This window comes from Pteronotus mesoamericanus, unplaced genomic scaffold (genome assembly GCF_021234165.1).
Source record: "Pteronotus mesoamericanus isolate MK-2021 breed Mesoamerican mustached bat unplaced genomic scaffold, CSHL_Meso_final contig_33, whole genome shotgun sequence".
Classification (NCBI taxonomy): domain Eukaryota; kingdom Metazoa; phylum Chordata; class Mammalia; order Chiroptera; family Mormoopidae; genus Pteronotus; species Pteronotus mesoamericanus.
This window is the reverse complement of record NW_026555135.1, coordinates 2,376,758-2,396,899: the sequence shown is the minus strand read 5'-3', so window position 1 is coordinate 2,396,899 and position 20,142 is coordinate 2,376,758. Positions and strand designations below refer to the sequence as shown.

Sequence of the window (20,142 nt, the reverse complement as noted above, 5' to 3'; positions counted from 1 at the left end):
CACTTGACTTAAGCAAGGAAAACACAATCTTAGTGGCACCTCTAGACCCCTCTCTGCACTGCGCTGTATGGAACTCTTTGTTTACCTAGATTCGCCCTCCAGACTCTAAGCTCCACAGAGGCATAGGTACCATAATTTCTTTAGCATTGAGCACACAATAATAATTTTTTTTAAATAAAGGAAAACAATCATTTTCTGAACTAAATTTAGGATAAAGGGCTTCCTGGTCAAGGAAGATTCAGCATATGCCTCCCGGGTCACACCCCATCAGAGAGAAACTTTACAATGGTAAAGGAGTGAAATGTTGTAAATGCCCTCCCCCCATACCAAGGAAGAGAACAGAAGAGGGGCAAAGAGCTCTTAATGACTAAGAAATTTCGACCAATCCCTGAAAGATGGAAGGCAGATGGAGAAAGTTGACAGGAGAAGCATCAGTCACTTAGGTAACTCAGAAAGGAGAGGTCACTATCTATTATAAAACCCATTTCATCTGATTTTCATAATTGTATGTAGGTATTACTTTAAAATTTTTTAAAAAATAAAATGTTTTAAGAAAGAAAGAATGGGGAAAACACTAGTTTTCTGGGCTTTATAAACCATTGATCGATCATTCTCATAACAATCTCACAAAGTCATTATTACTGTCACTATGATTTCTGTTTTAAACGACTGAGGTTCATTCAAGGAGATTTAAAACAAAAAAACATTTGCCCCATTCATACGCTAGAATCCATGTCTGTCTGCCTTAGTCTTTCTTCTCAAGCTTTGCATTATCCCTCAATATACTTTTAGTGACATAAGCATATGGAATGTTTGATGCACTAGTGTAATTTAAATACAGGGTGGGGTAAAAGCAGGTTTACAGTTGTTTGTATGGGAAATAATGCAATAATTAATAAATAATACAAGAATAAACTGTGTTTTATGTACTCAAAATTGTAAACCTACTTTTGCCCCACCCTGTATATTTCTCACGAATTTGCAATTCTTCAGATGAAAAGCACTCAAGTAGTAAAACATTACTTACCTCAGGGAGCAGAACACTGGGGTAAAACTAATTTTAGGGATCCAGCAAGGTAACCACTGTTTATCAGAGTTTTCTGGCAGAGGTTGGTAATTAGAGTTCCTGGACACCATTCCTAGTGTCCCAGGAAACTTTTCTACTACCTATCTTAACCTTCGAAAGCAGGTCATTTGCTTAACATTGTCCATATGCAATCTGCAAGGACTGAAAATGTTAGCAAGACTTAAATATATTGGTTAAACTATTTCTTCCTAGCAATGTAGATAATTCTTAACGTTACTTCTTTTGGGGTCCAGCCTTGTTTTGCTTTACAAAGGGAGTATATAGAATTGCTGAAGTGCTTATGACTCTGCCAAGGAGGGGAGAAAGGAAGAGTCTCTTAAGTAGAGAGCTAAGGATATGAAGTTGAAGGGAATTTTCTGGGAGAAGGTACTGCAAATGCATTTATTACTGTTACTTATTGAACAACTCAACAGAAAAGTGGGGGGATAATGAGAAAACCTAGTCTCTGTCAAGTACTGTCCTGGCACTTTGGACACATCATCTTATTTGATGTTCATAAAAAGCCTACACGGTTTCTAATAACATCCCCATTTTAGAAATGAGAAAACAAGGAATTGAAGAAGTTTAGTAACCTGCCTAAAGTGTCACACAGTAAGTGGCGGTGGCGAGATTTAAACTTGCTCTGACTCCGAAGTCCCTGCCATTTCCTCCACTCCTGTTGCTCATCTGCTGACTTGATGCTACAACGACATACTAAACTAATAGCACATATTCAGTGTAACAGAAATAAAACAATAATAAGTTAGAGACTGTGGAAAGGTTAAAATAAAACCCCACTGGCTTTGAGACAAAGAAATTTAGGAGTAAAATGGCCAAGGTTTATAAATTTAGTCAGATGCCAAAAATTATCTTTGCCAGAAAAAAAATCCGAGAGCCTCTGCTCTATATCATCTGTTACTATAGGTTGTCCATCTCTATCACATTTCCTCTCACTCCTTTCCAAACTAAATAACCCCACTCATATTTCTAATCACCCATGGGTATAATTTTTGTGGGCTAAGGGTCAGAATTTCAGAGAGTATTTCAAAAGTATGTAATGAGTGTTCAGTCAACCACAGTAATTCCTTGACTTAGAGCTGACTCCTTCACTGATAATACCAGAGTATCTAGTTTCCCTTTTTAATGTACATTAGGCTCATGGCTTCAAAGTCTTTTCCAGAATCTTCCCCAAGTTCTTTTCCTGGTTGGAAATAGGTAAGACTGTTCCAATTAACACATATTCCTAACACAACTCCTGTTAGGAGACTGTTCCAATTAACACGACTCCTGCATAGACTTGCCTCTATTTTCTCAACTCTTAACTGGTCAGAATGTTCCTGATGGTTGTTTCATCAACACGCTTGGAAATTTTCTTTTAAAAAATGGGTGAAGGACCTGAATAGACACTTCTCTAAGAAGGACATACGGACGGTCAATAGACATAGGAAAAGATGCTCAACATCATTAATCATCTGAGAAATGCAAATTAAAACCACAATGAGATATCACCACACAGCTGGCAGCATGGCCACCATCAATCAACAAACTTGTACTGTTAGTGGAAATGCAGACTGGTGCAGCCACTATGGAGAACAGTATGGAGGTTCTTCAAAAAATTAAAGATAAAACTGCCTCATGACCCAGCGATTCTACTCTGGATGTATATTCAAAGAAACCCAAAATATTACTAATTTGAAAGAATAGGTGCACCCTATAAGCAACCCAAGTGCTCATCAATAGATGAATGGATAAAAAAGTAGTGGAACACATATACAGTGGAATATTACTTGGCCATAAAAAAAAAAATGAAATCTTAACATTTGCAACAGCACAGGTGGACCTGGAGGGAATTATGCTATGTGAAATAAGTCAGACAGAGAAAGACAAATACCATATGATTTCACTTGTACATGGAACCTAAAGAGCAAAAGAAATGAACAAACAAATAGAAACAGACTCATAGATACTGAAAACAGAAAGTTGGGGCAGGGGATGAGAGGGCTAAGGTGGTGGCAGCGGTGTTTGTGGGGCTGGGTGAAAAAGGTAAAGGGATTAGTAATGACAAATTGGTAGTCACAAAACAGTCCTGGAGATGTAAAGTACAGCATATGGAATAGAGTCAATATTGTAATAACTATGTACAGTGCCAGGTGGATACTTGAAATATCATCAGAGGGACAACTTTATACAGTATATCACTGTCTAACCACTATGCTGTACACTGCAAACTAATACAAACTACTACTGAATGTAAACTAATTGAAAAATAAAATTTTAAAAAAATGAAAAAATAAAACGGTCTTTGATGATGTATGTTAATAATCTGCATCTTCTTTCCCTTTGTATTTGTTATTTTGGCAAATTACAAGAAAATTACAGTTCTGGTCAAAAGGCTAACATAGATTTTAAACAGAAATAGGTGCTCAGTGCTAGGACTACTAGTGTCATTGTGATCCATAATAAATTACTTACTAGCTCTTTGAGCATCATAATAAGAATTGATCCCCGCTGTGGACAGAATGTTTATGTTTTCCCAAAATTCCTGTGTTGAAGCCCCAACCCCAAAAGTGACAGTACCTGGAAGAGAGGATTTTGGGAAGTAACCGAGTTATGAAAGTAGAGCGCTCATGAGTGACATTAGTGCCTTTATTAGAGACATGAGAAAGGAGATTTCTCGTCCTGCCATGTGACGATAGAGGAAAAAAAGCTGTCCTTCTGCAAACCACAAAGGGAGCTCTCACCAAAAGCTATATCAGCCAGTTCCTTGATTTTGGACTTCTTGGCCTTTAAAACTGTGAGGAATAAATTTCTGTCGTTTAAGCCACCCAATCTATGGTATTTTTGTTCTAGCAGCCTGAACTGACAGACAATCCCACTAGCCAAAAATGTAACAGCAATGCCCACCTTCATCTTCACTGCTATCAGACTCAGGAAGTTTGACTCTTCTCCTCTTTCTCTTCATGTTTACAGTTTCTTTTGTCTCATCATCAGATAACTCCACTCGCTTCCCCCTGTGGGCATCCAGGAAAAATTTAAGCAGGTTACACAAAATAAAATTATAAGTGTTCATATGCTACTATGGGTCTTGCTTCTTAACCCATGGTCTAAATTCCAGAGGAGAGAAAAATCCAAGTAGACTAATAAGGATTCTTTTCAAGGCTAACTGACCACAAATAAGGTTACTTTGTGGGATGACCAGAATAAAAATTTTCTCTAGCTTTCTTATGGATCACTAGAAACCATTACCAGGTTATTGAGAATCTTTCTAAATTCTTACTCCCGCTACAGCCTTTCAATAATTCAACAAGAATTAAGTAGCTTCTACCTACATATATATATAAGGCTCTTTGCTAAACACTAGGGATGTGAATACTGATTTCAAGGAGCTTTGACTGGAAAAACAGATATAGACACTGCTAACTATAGTACAATGTGGATAAATTTTACTGGACAAATGTTAGGGGATATGAGTTTTACTTGAAATCTTTATAAGCTAAGTAGAGGTTCATCAGATAGAAAAGGGATACACATTTTAAAGAGAAAAAACAATATGAGCAAAGGTGGAGATAAGAGACCTCGAGGTAATTCTAATGACCACATTCGATGAGTCACAGCACCTTCTCCATACACTGCACAAACCCTTTTTTGGGTTTCAGTAGTGTTTTTACCTTTCTTGAAATAATAAAGCATAATAAGCCAAAAATGTTGCATATTTTTTCCATCTTCAGTATTAAAATGGCTACACAAAATTTCACCAATTCTGATACATTTTTCTTAAATGCTGTTATGACAGTTGTTACGACAAAATCTAACAAAATTGTTTCAAAGGAAGTTAAAGATAACTAAGCACCACTACTAGAGCCACCTTACAGAAAAAATCGAACAAACTTTTTGGCCAGCCAAATAATTTATCAAGGGCCTACTGTGTGTTAGAGACATAATTTTTATCTTTAAGTACTTTATTTATTATGTAACTTTAAGTATTAATTTATTTTTCTACCTTAAACTACAAAATCATAAATTAAACCCAAAATAGGCAAACAAAAATAATAGCAGAAATCAATAAAGTAGATAAAATTAATAAAGCTAAAAGTCATTACTTCTGGGGAAAAGATTAAAATTAACAAGCCTTTGACAAGACTGATAAAGACAAAAAAAGATATTACCAATATTAGGAATGACAAAAATGAAGGAATCTGTAGTGGTAACTACAGATACTCAAAGAATAACGCTATAGTATGAACAACTTTAAGGCAATAAACTCAACAACATAGATGAAACAAATTCCTTTAAAAACACAACCAAACTGATCCAAAAAGAACAGGAACATTTGAAGAGCTCTAGTTAAAGAAATAAAATTCATTAAGAAAAAAAAAAACAAACCCAAAAACCCTTCCCACAAAAGAAAAACTCCAGACGCAGATTTACTTGTCAATTTTATCAAACTTTTAATAAAAAATAATATATATCATACACAAAGAGAAAACAGGATGAGTAAACTCCTCCCAACTAATTTTAAGAAGTCGGCATAACTCTAATACTGAAATCTGTTTAATGTTACTAGAAAAGAAAATAACTGACTTCCAATCAAGATGGAGGTATAGGAATACATGCTTCGCCTCCTTGCACAACTACAGAAAAAATTACAACTGACTACAAAACAAGTATCACCCAGATTCATCAGAAAATTGAGCTGTATGGAAGTCTGACACCCAAGGATTTAAAGAAGCCACATTCATCCAGATGGGTAGGAGGGGTGGCGATGCAGAGATGCTGGCGAGGTGGAGCAGTGTGGATAGACACAGAGATGCAAAACAGGTGGTCCTGCATCCACATGTGGTGGATAAAAGTCAAGATGGATACCTCGCTCCTGAGGTATCACAGCCCCACACCAGACCACCCAGCCCAGGGTTATAGTGCCGGGAAGATAAGTCCCCATAACTTCTGGCTGTAAAAAATCATTGGGGGTTGGGACAGCAGAAGAAGCTGCGGGATCGCAGGAGACTCCTCTTAAAGGGCCCGAAACAGACTTAGGACTTATGCAGACCCAATCCCTCTGGGATTCAGCACCAGGGCAACAACTGGAAGGGCACGAGTGGCACAGAGGGAGAAATTCAAGTGACTGGCAATGGGATGAGTGCCAGGAGACAGAATCCTCCCAGGCAAAACTCTGGAGGCCAGACAGCAGCACCGTCCCCTCCCTGACCCTCCCCTACACAGCGCCACTAAGCAGTGACATGGATTGCCGTGCCCTGGCGAATACCTAAGACTCCACATAATACAACTTACAGGTGCACTTTTCCACAATAGGCCATGTTACTAAGACATGGAATGAAAGCAGCTCTACCTAATATACAGAAACAAACACAAGAAGGCTGCCAAATTGAGGAGACAGAGAAATATGGCCCCAATGAAAGAAAAGAACAAAACTCCAGAGAAAGAACTAAATGAAATGGAGATAAGCCTATCAGATGCAAACTTCAAAACACTGGTTATCAGAATGCTCAAGAAACTCACTAGGTACTTCAACAGCATAAAAAAGACGCAGGCAGAAATGAAAGTTACATCAAGTGAAATAAAGAAAAATCTACAGGGAATCAACAGTGGAGGGGATGAAGCCAAGAATCAAACCAATGATTTGAAACATTAGGAAGGAAAAAGCATTCAATCAGAACAGCAGGCAGAAAAAAATAATTAAAAAAAAAAACACCACGAGGATAGGCTAAGGAGCCTCTGGGACATCTCCAAACATAACAACATCCAAATCATAAGGATGCCAGAATAAGCAGAAGAGCAAGAAATTGAAAACTTACTTGAAAAGATAATGAAAGAAAATTTCCCTAATATGGTGAAGGTAATAGACATACAAGTCCAAGAAGCACATGGAGTCCCAAACAAATTGAACCCAAAGAGGACCACACCAAGTCAAAGGTTAAAATGCCAAAGGTTAAAGATAAAGAGAGAATCTTAAAAGCAGCAAGAGGAAAGCAGATAGTTACCTACACAGGAGTTCCCATAAGACTATCAGCTGATTTCTCAAAAGAAACTTGGCACGCAAGAAGGGACTGGCAAGAAGCATTCAAAGTGATGAAAAGCAAGGAAGGACCTACAACCTAGATTACTCTGTCCAGCAAAGCTATCATTTAGAATTAAAGGGAAGATAAACTGCTTCCCAGATAAGGTGAAATTAAAGGAGTTCATCATCACCAAGTCATTATTTTCTTAAAAGATTTTATTATTTTTAGAGAGAAGGGGAGAAAGAGAGAGAAACGTCAATGGGTGGTTGCCTCTCACGTGCCCCTTACTGGGGACCTGGCCTGCTACCCAGGCATGTGTCCTGACTGGGAATTGAACAGGCATCCCTTTTGTTTCCAGGCCACCACTCACTCCATGGAGCCACACTAGCCAGGGCCACCAAGCTATGATAATATGAAATGTCAAAGGGAATTACATAAGAAAAAGGAGATAAAAACTATGAACATTAAAATGGCAATAAATTCACAACGATCAACTGAAAATAAAAAAAACAAACTAAGCAAACAAGCAGAACAGGAACAGATTCATAGATATGGAGATCATTTGAAGGGTTATCACCTGGAAGGGGGAAGGGGGAAAATGGGGGGAAAGGTGCAGGGATTAAGAAGTACAAATTGGTAGGTACAAAATAGACAGGGGGATGTTAAGAACAGCACAGAAAATGGAGTAGCCAAAGAACTTATATGCATGACCCATGGACATGAACTAAGGGCTGGGGGAGGGGATTGCTAGAGGAAATGGGATACTGGGCAGAGCGGGGCAAAAGGCAGAAAATTGGGACAACTGTAATAGTATAATCAATAAAGTCTATTTTAAAAAAAGAAAATAAATGATCCATAGCCCTTGTAAATGTGTAGAGGTAAAAAAAAAAAAAAAAATCCTTATATTAACAAATAGAATCTGGCAGTGTATAAAAAGAATAATATATCACCACCCAGTAGGGCTTTATCCCAGAATTCAAGGTTGGTTTAACATTTGAAAACAAATCAACGTAATTCACTACCTTAACAGAGACACTGTGCAATCATTTCAATAAATGCAGAAAAAGCATCTGTGAAAATTCAACACCTTCTACCATCTGGTAAAGGGCATCCACTAAAAATATACAGTTAACATTATACTTAGTGCTAAAATACTTAGTGCATTCCTGGCAATAGTCATCAGCAATGAGTGTTGTACCCATCATTGGGACATTTTAATCCATATCACATGTTTCTAGGAGGTGAGCCCCACTGGACAGAGCCTTGACCCTCTGAAACATCAGCAAATTTGTTGAGGTTCTTCTAGTAGAGTATCCCCATCCGTGCCACAGGAGTCCAGTATTTCTGGGCCTATCAGTGTGACAGTGCCCTTTAGAATTTCTTTCAACAAACTCACTCCTACCAACTATGAGGTAGTGTCTCAAATTCCTGGATCCATTTTTAACAGCTTGTGTGCTTTTTATTTTCTTTTCTAATTACATTTTACCACTTGAAAAATAAACTCATTGATATAAAAAGAAAACAAAGAACTTTTTCTCTTAAATTTGACTGGAAAGAGTAACCCTTCATTCGCAATTTGAAGGGAAAAACAGACACACAATCAGGCACACTTATGCCATGTCCACAAATTTAAAATGAAGTAAAGGAGAAAAGACAATTGATTTAGATCAATGGGGCCCAAAAACTTGACTTGGGGCTTTAAATGATCTAAAATGCAGATTCCAGTTCTGCTGCAGTAGCTAGGAGCTTCTCCCCTCACTTGGGTTATGTAGCTGTATCCTGAAGGCATTAAGCAGGATTTAGTGCTCAGCTGAAAACTGCCTGTTGTCAATAAGCCCAAACAGACCTTCTCAACCCCAGCAGAAACACTCTTCCCCCACAAGTGACAAAATTTTCCTACCTCTTTTTCTCCTGCTGCATCTTAACAGGCTCTGCTTTTTTGCTGGGTTTCTTCAGGCCTGTAGGGGCTGCCAGCTTTGGTTCAGTGACAGACAGTGGAGGTTGTTCCACAATTTTTTCTTCTTTCATTGCTGGCTCTGAATCCAAATTGACTTTAAGTTTATCTACAAATAAAGTATAACAGAGGATGTATAATCCCACCGTGCAATATTCATCTATCATTCCTTTGACAGTCTACTAAGTGCCAGGTAATGTTAGGAACAGGGACTTAAGGGATAAAAAAAACAGTCCCTGTCCTAACAGAGCTCACGGTCTAGTCAGAGAACATTTCTCCTCTCCAACTACCACTCTAGCTATAACTGTTTCCATTTCTGCCTCCTGCTAATCCCTCATAATATCACAGCCCCCACGGCAAATGAGAGTAAAAGCAAGGCTTAGAAAAAAACAAATACAACTTTATGAGGTATACCATTCTTATTTGTTAGATGAGGAAACTAAGAGTAAGAGGGATTAAAAGATGTTCCCCAGGAGTACACAGTTTACAAATAGTGACAACATAAATTTGTACTAGGATCTCATTTTCTATTATATTCTAACTTCTTAAACCTGGATACTTTAATATCCTACTACCTTAATGATATTACTGAAAAACTATTTTGGAATCAGAAAAGTTTGGTTCTAATCCCACTCCATTCTGGGCAAGCTGATTTATCTAAAATCAGTCTTCTCTATAAAAACCAGAGTAATATTTACAAGATTATTGTAAGTATTAAAAGAGATCAGTATGTGAGGTTAAGAGATTTACCCAAAGTAACACTGATAGGAAAGGAAGAGCCAAGACAGGAACCTAAATCAGTTTAATTCCTCAAAGCCCTAACCACTTTCCCCACATCAAGCTGAAAAACACAACAACTATGGTGTAGTGCAAAGGACTAAGAAATTTAAGAGAATGGGTCTTGCCATCTGAAAAATTATATTAGAAATATATATAAATGATATGCTATACTCAGTGATTTTTTTTTCAAAGAAGTCACAAAATACTCTTAGAAAGTTGTAAACAGCATGAAGCTCTTCAATAAGTAGTTTTGGTATTATGTCATAAAATAGCTTCAACCATCTACAGTACAGAAAATAATGATTGCTATCTTAGTTTTTGGCTGTTACACAGAGTTTAGTATAGCAGTTTATAAATAAAGTATATTATTTGAAAGAATAGGTGATAGATAAAAGTATAACATGCAATCTGTTTATGCTTTACTTTTTGAAAACTTCAACGGTAAGTCTGAATGGTCGAATCGACCAGGCCCGTGGTGGTTTTCTCTCTTGCATTTTCACTACAGCCGTTCTCAAGTAGCAGTACTTCTCAAACTTTCCCACCAAACTGCACGGGAGAGTAAACATGTATCTCCAAGGAATCCGGGGGTCAGTGAGTGACCCAAAGAAAGTTCTCTGAAGTGCAAGTGTATCTTTAAAGTCTGCACTCTATTACATAATTTACATCATTTTGTTAGCATCTGTTTAAAAGTTACACCATTAGGAGGAAAAAACCTCCAAATATTTTCTACCTATCTCATGGGTTAAGGAAAGAGACTATCACATCAAATATATCGATTTTAGAAAACTGATCTGAATTAAAATACCATTGATCATACAGATTCAGCAATGAGAGTTTTATTCTGTCTTGGTTTCACAGCATTTTAGGAAATCTAATTTATACATATATTAAACTACACTTGGCCAATTAGCTGGTAAAGAGGTAGTTATTGCAACAGTTTCAGGCAACTGTAAAGGAAAACTTAATCACATTTGCTTGTTACCTGAGTGATCTGATCAAGACACAATACTTGTATCACTTGGCTAATTAACACCATCTCATTTTTATCTTAAAATATGAAACCCCTTTTCAAGCAAAGAAAGATAACATGATAACTTTGTCACCAAATGCTATTCTTTTTTTTACATAAAAAGCATTAAAGTTTTTGTTATTGAGATATAATTCACACTTCATAAAATTTACCCTTTTAAAGTGTTCAATTCAGTGGTTATTATTTGTGTACCCATTACCAATATGCAATTTTAGAACATCTTCATCACTCCCAGCCCTTGACAAGCACTAATCTACTTTCTGTCTCTATAGATTTGCCTATTCGGGATATTCTGTATAAATAGAATCCAACAATACATGGCCTTTTGGCTTCTTTCATTTCTCATAATGTTTCAAGGCTCATCCATGCTGTAGCATGTATCACAACTTCATTCTTTTTTGACTAAATAATATTCCATTGTGTGGATATACCATATTTGTTTATTCCATTCATCAGATGATGGACCTTTGGCTTCCACTTTATAGCTATTATGAATAATGCTGCCATTTAGACTTATGTCCAAGTTTTAATTCTTGAGTAGATACCTGAGAGTGGGTACCTCTATATTTAACTTTTTGCTGTATTGCCACACTTTTTTTAAAATGAGCACATCATTCTACATTCCCCACAGCAATGTATGAGAGTTCAACTTCTCCACATCCTTGCTAACACTTATTATTGTCCAGCATCAAGTTGTAAATGGTTCAAGTCTCCACAATCACCTCTCTTCATCTAACTCGCAAGTTTGATTATCACTGCAATGATCTTATCATGTGTTAAATATAAGAATACTCATAATTTAAGTCTAAACATTTAGCCTTGTAAAAAAACATGTGAAATAATCAACTTTGTAAGCCATTCTTTTTATTAGGTAAATATTTAATTCTTTTATTTTATCCAGGTTTTTCTTCTCTATCTGTTACATTCTATCATAACACCCTTTACTCCCTGCCTCACATTACGATGATGAACCATTTCACTGCTTTTGTACCCGTTTCTCTGTCAGTAGAATATAAGGGCCTCAAGGGCAGGAACCCCGTCTGTGTACATTTTCTCCATTAGCATCAATGCGTAACAGTGTCTAAGACACAACAGGCGCTCAATAAATATTTGCTGAATAACACGCATGAGTAAGTAAGTGTATACTTCTGAAAGACTGATTCCCTCTCCCACTTTCAGGCCCTCCCGAAGCAGCGCCATCATCCGTCATTTGCTTTTTTCTTGGAGAAGGAGCTGATTTTATTTTTTCTACAATTAACAAATATTCATAGTTTATGTATTTAAAAAATAATAATTCAAAATTTCACTGGTTTTTAAGGTTACATGCATTAAAAAAACAACATATATACATGTGAACCTCTCTGAAGTTGCCAGGAAACCACACAATCTGACTGAGTGCAGGGGAGCAGTACCAGTCACAGAGACCAGTGACATCAGCATGATCTACTTTCACAGAATTGGGAAGCCCTCCTTGTCCACTCTGCTTGCAAGAATACAACTGTGTATCCCAGTAACCTGAAAGGATCAAATTTTCCATATGTTTTCAGAACACAAAAATGTTCTCTGATAGCTTTTATGGCAAATTAAAAACTCTAACCCCTCCTCCAACCACCAATTTGACCATCACAGAAAAGCAGAATTCTGACTAATTTTGCTTGCAAAGGCACATAATAAAATGCCTCCCCACAAAATCTTTATAAAACTGATGCTCCAAAAAAGTGCGCTATAATTATCCTGCGGTTCCTACATTCTTCCTGGTATTCTACCACATACCCTCAGGGGATGTTTACTTGATACGAGAAGTATGAAAATATGTGACCATTGGTTCTTTGCATATGAAAGAATTCTTATTTAAATTTTTTTAAATAAATAAAGGAGATATTTTTCAGACGGCCAGTATTATCTGGGCACTTCTAATTCACACTAATTTACTCATTACTATGAGTAACCTGTAAAAATAACTAAGGAAAGAAAAGCAAAAGCTTTGCTTTTTGCAGCCCCTTGGGAGACGAGAGTAACAGTGATCACAGTGGGCAAACTGACCTCAGCATCCAAGATATTAACCTCAACACTGCACTGCTTAACCAGGTTTTTGTTTTAATCCCCATTTTCAGGAACTCTATGAAACAAATATTCAATTCTCTTTTCAAGGCAGAAGGTAAACATAGGAATAGTGAACTACACTCCAATGGATCTAAGCTGAACCCAGCTCACCCATAAAATCCACTGTTCCGGTTGGGGGCCTTTCATCAGCATACTGATAATTTATGTTAGGGTTTAGAAATGCTACATGGTAGGGTCCTAGATGGGTAAAACGAGACAAGGTGGCCTCAGATATGTAATAAGTTATCATAGTAACGTTCATGTATTAATGGTCAAAAGAAGGTAAAAACATGCTTACTCATAGCGGCTTTTCCAAAAAAATTGCTCATCACATTCCCTTTCCCTGGTATCTTGTTACCTGCTGAAGAAGCCTAAAAACATAGAAAACACACAAGTTTTTTCTTAAATGTTTAGGCTGCTCTTCAAGTAGCAGTCTCAAAAAAAAAAAAAAAGCACCCTTCAATAGCAGAGCACACTGCCACAATGGTTCAGCCTTTATGCAATGATGCCAAAATGTGTATGCATTAAGTATAAGAACAAATCCAGACCCGCCAGTATCGGACGTTAATCTCCAAAGCTTAGATTCTCACAGTTCTTATAAAATTATTATCCATGAATATGTCTAAACTTTTCTTGAATGTATTTAAAAACTATAGTTTGACAGAATTAAAATAGATCAGAGGCAGAATGATACATGATGGGGAAAACCACCCAACACATTACATTTGTAATCATCAGAAGTAAATTTGAATGCTCGTTCCACCACTTAATAGCTCAAGGATTGGTGAGAAGCATTATCAAAAGAAAAACACTATTTCAGATGAAAATATCAGAAAAGATTCAAACTAAAGTATAAAAATTAGAACTAAATATCAGAACTTTATATAATTAAATTCTACTGCCACTAGAACTATTAACACTTGTCTAGTTACCCATTCTGAGCTGAAAGGCACATCTTTAAAGAAGACTTACATTTGTTACCTCTTTAGCTTCTGTTTTGGTTTCTTTGCTGGCATCTTGGGTTTTAGAAGCAGCTTTAGAGGCAAACATTCCCATAATTCCTTTAGGTTGGTGGGAAATCTGTTTGGAGCTAGGTGGGCCATAACCATTGGTGGTCAACTCATTATTGGCTTGTGTCTCACTTGATACCTGAAGATTTGACTGCTCAAACTTTTCAGAAGATGAGGTTTCAGCAGGGGCTCTGGGGACTGCAGCTGCGCACTGTATGGCACTAAACCTAAGGACAGAAATGTCACATTAATGTCAATATCAAACTTGACTTTCAAACCCTTCCTTCTTCAATATAATACTTTCTAATACTATAAAAGAAAATTGTAGAACTAGAACAAATTTCAGAAATAATTTTGCGCAAAATTCTCATTCAGATAAACAAGTATTAGAGAGAAGTCAGAGACTTGTCCTAGGTTATAAATCTATCAATAGTAACAGGACTAGGATTGAAAATCAAAACTAGTATATGGACTCTAACACACCATATTGAATATTCTTGTTTTGAAAAAAAGCATCCTGATTCTAAATAGTAAGAATACACCAAACAATAATAAAGATTAGACGTTTCACCATACTTGTGAAACCAAATGGTTATCCTCTTGTTTTTAAAGACCTTCATCTTACAGGACGAGATATGCAATAACTATTGACTGAATCAAAGTTAAGTGCTTTAAATATTAACAAATTTCCTGGCAACTCTCCTAGTGAGAGTGGATCATGGTTTAAAACTTGGAAGAAGCTGGGAACACCGCCACTAGCTCCTATAACCTGTGGTCCTTAACAGTTGTTTGTTAATAATTTCTAATAATACCAACTAATGGCACCAGAAAAGTACATCCAAAGCCAAGTGAAGAAATTTGGGACTGTCTGCATGGATACTGAAGGGAACATTCATTGTAGATATGCCTGTTTCACACAAACCCATAAAGTAATCTTCCACATTGTGAATGGATATCTGATTTAGCTTTCTCAAAAGGCTATATTTGAAGCAAAGTTCCCCAACTTTTCCTAACAAAGAACATTTTATTTCCCCCAGTCTTTTATTTACTGGGAGTAGGTAAGTAAAAGTACCCAGTATAAGACCTGGCATATAATGGTATCAGGAAATATATATTAAAAGAATGACTATTTAAGCCGTGGCAAGTAAGGCTTCTGGCTCTCTGTCTTCAATGTATCACCTCAGCTTGTAGGTGGTGGGATGGAAGAAGATGGAGGTCAAGAAACTCTATGGTAAAAGCAATTTGTGATCAACCAGGCACAACTTCAAAATGAGCTGCTAGAATAACTGCTCTAAGGAAAAAAATCCCCGATAAATCATTTAATTTCAAAAGTAACTTCAGACCAAACAACCCCAGAGCTAGAACTTGCAGCTCCAAAAATCTTCCACTGATTTATTGTGGTCCACATTAGAAAACCCTACATTAACACAAATATTTTGTGCATCAGAATTAAGAACAGACGGAAATCATTTCCTTTCACCCACTACTCTACCTCTCTGGTCTTGCAGTCCTTCCATGTACAAGAAAAAGAGCAATGTTTTATTTCATTGTCAACATCTAAAGTTGGCCCCAAGACAACTCTTTCTCCATTTGGTCTACATTCCACACCTTAGGGTCAGGACCAGGAATTGGCAACGAGGAAGAGACCACGCTAGGCTGGGAACGTGTCCGAAGAGAGAAGAATCTGCTCAATCCTAAAATTTCAACTTTCTTCCTGTCACAGCACTTCTTAAAAACACATGAAACAATGAGTCAGATCTCAGTTGGCCCATAATTCTCAAGACCAAATACAAACTTCTTTACTGGAGATAAATTCTTCACATTTTTACCAAGGCTACTTTAAGTATTTAAGTAAAGTTTCATTAAAGTGCTTCCTATTACCATATTTCTACTTGCCATATTTATTTTAGAGGTCCCTGTGTAACTTTCATTTTGAACCTCTGAGTCACTTTTATTCTTGTTTGCTTACTTGTTAGATACAACAGAATAAAAAATGTTTAGAGCTCAACATACCATCACTAGATTTTAATAAACTATTTTTGAAATCTAATAATACAATTTACATAAATGTATCAGTATTGTTTCCTGTAATCTTTTGATAAGACACCAGACTTATAAATTATTACTCTTTAGTTACATAATATTTATTTCACAAATATTTGTATGCCTATTATACTCAAGGTTTTAAGCTAAAGAAAAAAAGAATAGTGTCTAATGTTAGTTCATTCAATTATTTACTGAATGTTTACCATCTGCTAGGCACTGTTAGGGGTAGAGAGTGGTTAACAAAATAAACACGATCCCTATTTTTAATCGAAGTTACAGACACTATGCTTGGAAATTCTATATATATGTGTCCTCTATCAGTTATCTCATCTCTCCAGTATCTTCAACCATTTCCTCTTTTATCACTCTTTCCTAACAATATAAAATCAAGGCACTCTCAACTTAAAAAAATATATGCATCTTCCCTTAGTCTCAATTCCTTTTTTCTCCATGTTATAGGCATATTTCCTAGAGTTATCTGACCAGAATCTGATTACTCCACTGAAAATACTTTTACCAAGGCCATCACTAAATCTAATGAACGCTTCAGTTCCTATTTTACTTAGCTTCTCAGACCCTCCTTCTTGAAACTTTCCTTACCTTTTACAACTACACATACTTCTTTTTTTTTACTTTTACTAGTATTTATTTTATTTATTTTATGCTGAATTTACTCCCAAGCCATAAGTTTTTCTTTCTTCAGTTTCTTCTGGGATATCTTTTTCTTCTGTGCAACTTGCTCTTCTGGTTTAGGAACAATCTGTTCTTCAGTGAGGATCATCTCAATGTGGCAGAAGAGCTCATGTATGGGTTGATCCAGCCATGAGCTCTGTAGGTTCTACGTCGCATCTTGGGAGCTTTGTTCACCTGGATGTGCTCAATGACCAGAGAATCTACATCTAAACCCTTAAGTTCAGCATTACTCTCTGCATTTTTAAGCATGTGCAGCAAAAACTCAGCACTCTTTTTGGGCCACCGACCCTGTGTCCAGCCCCACTGTTTGGCCTGGGCACACCTACCAACTCCACCACTGTATCGACGGAATAGAACACATTGCTTCTTTAAAGGACATCTTTCACACACTTGGTGGCTTTTCGAATGTGCATACCTTTGATGGCCTGGGCAGTTTCACAAATGTTCCTGAAGTGAACCCGAAGATTTGAACCTCATGATTTGCATGATTTTGTGGGGTTTTCTGGGTCAAGTGAATAGCAAACCATCTTCAGAGGTGACCTCTGGTCACTTTTGGGAAGAGTTACACATACTCTTGTAATTTTCCTCTTATCTCTGGCTGGTCCCTCTCGGGCCCCTCTTTTTTCTGTCCATCCTTTTAAAATGGTTATCACTTAAATAGTGCTTACTATGTGCCAAGCACAGTTCTAAGCACTTTACATACATTAATTTATTTAATGCTCTACAGCCCTGCAAGGTTGCTACTGTTGTCAGCTTAATTTTACTGATGAGGAAACTGAAGCACAGAGAGGTTAATTTGCCCAAGGTTACTCAGTTAGTAATTATAGCCTAGAGTTTTGTTTTCTGTCCTTCTTTCATTCCATACATTCCCTCTGTATGATGATGTCTACCCAATTAATTACCTATTTTCTCTGATTCCAAAATCTCTATCATCTCAGAGTATTAAGCAGACACTGGGCCATATTCACTCTATAGAGTGTGGCATGTCATAGGCACACAGCAGATCTTTGTTGAATGAATTCAAGTTACCTTGCCTAATATCTGTCAAAGTTGTAGGCATTCAACATGTATCTGGGGAGCTGACCTGAATTCAATACAACCCCACAAAGTAGGCATTATTATGTCTAATTTAAAGATGAAGAAATCAAAGCTCAAAGAGTGTAAGTAATTTGTCCAAAGCCATGGGTATTAAGCAGCAAAGCCACAACTCAAGTCCATGGCCAGCAAAACCAAAATCCCACATGCATTACAGTCCATCACTTCCCTGTGCTGTGAAGGATGCTAAAGATGAACAAGATCTGATCCTGGCTGTGGAAGATCAACTGCTTTCAGATGGAAGGAAGAAGGATATCAAATTAGAAGTAGTCTTTTGAAGGACAACATTTGAACTGGTTCTTAAAGGATGGGCAGAATTTAGACAAGCAGAGACGGGAGTAAGAGAGTAATGAGGGGGCTCAACAAACATTTCTGGTGGCTGTGACAGGATAAATTCATGAGAAAGAGATTTATGGGGAGTCCACTGGGGTTTTCAATATGGGTTGTGGCTGCTATTTTTCACCTTATGATGTACTAATAAAACCAGGCATGTGTCTTACTGCAAGATAAATGGGGTTTTACTAGACTTGGCACTCACTCTTAAGAGGCAGCCACTGTGTAAACATCTTACAAAATCAATTCGTAAAGAAGCCCACAAGGAACATTAAGGCGCTCACTTGCTGCAGTTCTGCAAGTTGCTTTTAAGGATGTCATAGTCGGTATTGAACAGAGGCCCACTGTCCTTTAGCATGGCTTTCTGGATGCTGTACACATGGACGCTGGCAGTCACAGCTAGCTTGGACTTCACTGCTACAAGTCAACAGGAAAAGCAGTCTGTTAATACACAAACTTCATAGCATGTGGGGACTTTAACAAGAAACCCTTCTGCATTAAAACCATTTTCAATCTGTAGTGGTCCAAAAGCTCTAAAAGGCCAAATAGCCACATATGCAGTATAACATCACCTCTTCTGTCTCCAACGGGGACATTATGACAGGGTAGGTGGTGGTGAGTCAGTGCTAAGTACAGTACCTGTGACAGTATCACTCATCCAGTTGACACTCAGTAAATATTAATGAATGATTGATGATGACTTTAATTTTTTTTTCAGTCAGGGAAGATTCTTACACTCCAGTATATAACTAAGGAATAAGTAATTTTTATCTGAGAAGGCTCACTTATGTAATACAACTTTAGAGTAAGCAACTCTATCACAAAATACTACCAACCAGATAAGATAACCAGATAAGTGTGCAGAGGAAAAACATGTAAGAATGTCACAAGAATAAATTTTCATTTCCATGAAGGAAAGGACTGTGCCTAACTTATTCCAAGTCTCTGTCTCTAGTGCCTAGCACAGAGCTTGACACAGAGTAAATACTTACTATATATCAACTGAATGAATAAATCTTGCTTTGCCTACCAATGTGGGAATTCAGAAAAAAAGATTCCACCACCCTGGATACATCAAAGTTAATTTGTGAGAAAATGACCCCAGGAAATGACTTTATAAAGAACAACTGTATAGGTTTTGTCTTGAGACATAGGTCCAAGATCACATGGACCCTGACTGTTACACAGTTCCTTTGAATTCAGTTTTTAAAAAATAGACCAGTAGCATACATAGTCTTGAAACAGGTGGATAAATTTAATTTAGAAATAATATTAAATCTTTCTGACTTTAGAAAAAGCATTCTTAAATTTTCTCCCTAAAAAAACTGTTAAGGAACACAACACAATATTTAAAGACTACTGTTTTTTTACAGTTGCTGAGGTGCTACATATGGTATTCATAATAGTTTTTGCATGTCTGTCACGAGTTTTGAAATTCTGTGAAAAAAGTGCTTTATAAATGTTAGCAGCTATTGACCTTAAAAATGGGAAGTTAGGCAGATGAAGTATCATATTTTAATGTTTCAGGAACTACTAATAAAAGGACTATACATTCCTTTAACAGCGAATATATTTTATGCAGATGTCAGGGGCAGACTTTTTATTGAACCTACATTAACGCCGTAAGAGGAAAAACTTGTTAAATTGCTAAAATACTTACCTTCCAATTTATCTTCTCTCACTACTGCAACCTTGTGGCACTGTAAGGAAATAACACTTCATCAATGGTCAAAGTAGTACAACTTGCAATTATCAAGTTTCCTAGCCAATAATTCAATTGTACTTGGATGTAAAATTAGAAACATTAAGTAGCCCTGAAAATATATGTTACAGTTTAATAGTTACACTCATTTTTAACTTGCTAACATTAAAACTTCTCAATGAGGTTAAAGAAAATGATAAAGCATAGATATCAATTCAATTTTAAAAAGACCCACAGCATCTCAAATCAGTATGAGGGAAAGAGGGCTTTCTAATAGGTAATGTAATGAGAATTATTGTATAATCATATAGAA

The 20,142-nt window shown here is 36.8% G+C and overlaps 1 protein-coding gene and 1 pseudogene across 2 annotated transcripts in view; both read right to left on the bottom strand.

The window, feature by feature from the left end:
• Nucleotides 1-20,142, bottom strand: part of POLD3 (DNA polymerase delta 3, accessory subunit) — a 48,080-nt gene that overhangs the window by 9,483 nt on the left and 18,455 nt on the right. The window contains exons 4-9 of one of the 2 annotated variants that reach the window (XM_054576267.1): nt 19,788-19,827; nt 18,412-18,544; nt 13,923-14,187; nt 13,249-13,321; nt 8,984-9,146; nt 3,971-4,077 (exon numbers count right to left, since the gene is read on the bottom strand). In XM_054576267.1, the coding sequence (XP_054432242.1) occupies nt 3,971-4,077; nt 8,984-9,146; nt 13,249-13,321; nt 13,923-14,187; nt 18,412-18,544; nt 19,788-19,827 (781 nt within the window). The remainder of the gene's footprint in view (nt 1-3,970; nt 4,078-8,983; nt 9,147-13,248; nt 13,322-13,922; nt 14,188-18,411; nt 18,545-19,787; nt 19,828-20,142) is intronic. The other variant, XM_054576268.1, reaches the window with a different exon arrangement.
• LOC129072749 (60S ribosomal protein L17-like) lies at nt 16,464-17,193 on the bottom strand (annotated as a pseudogene).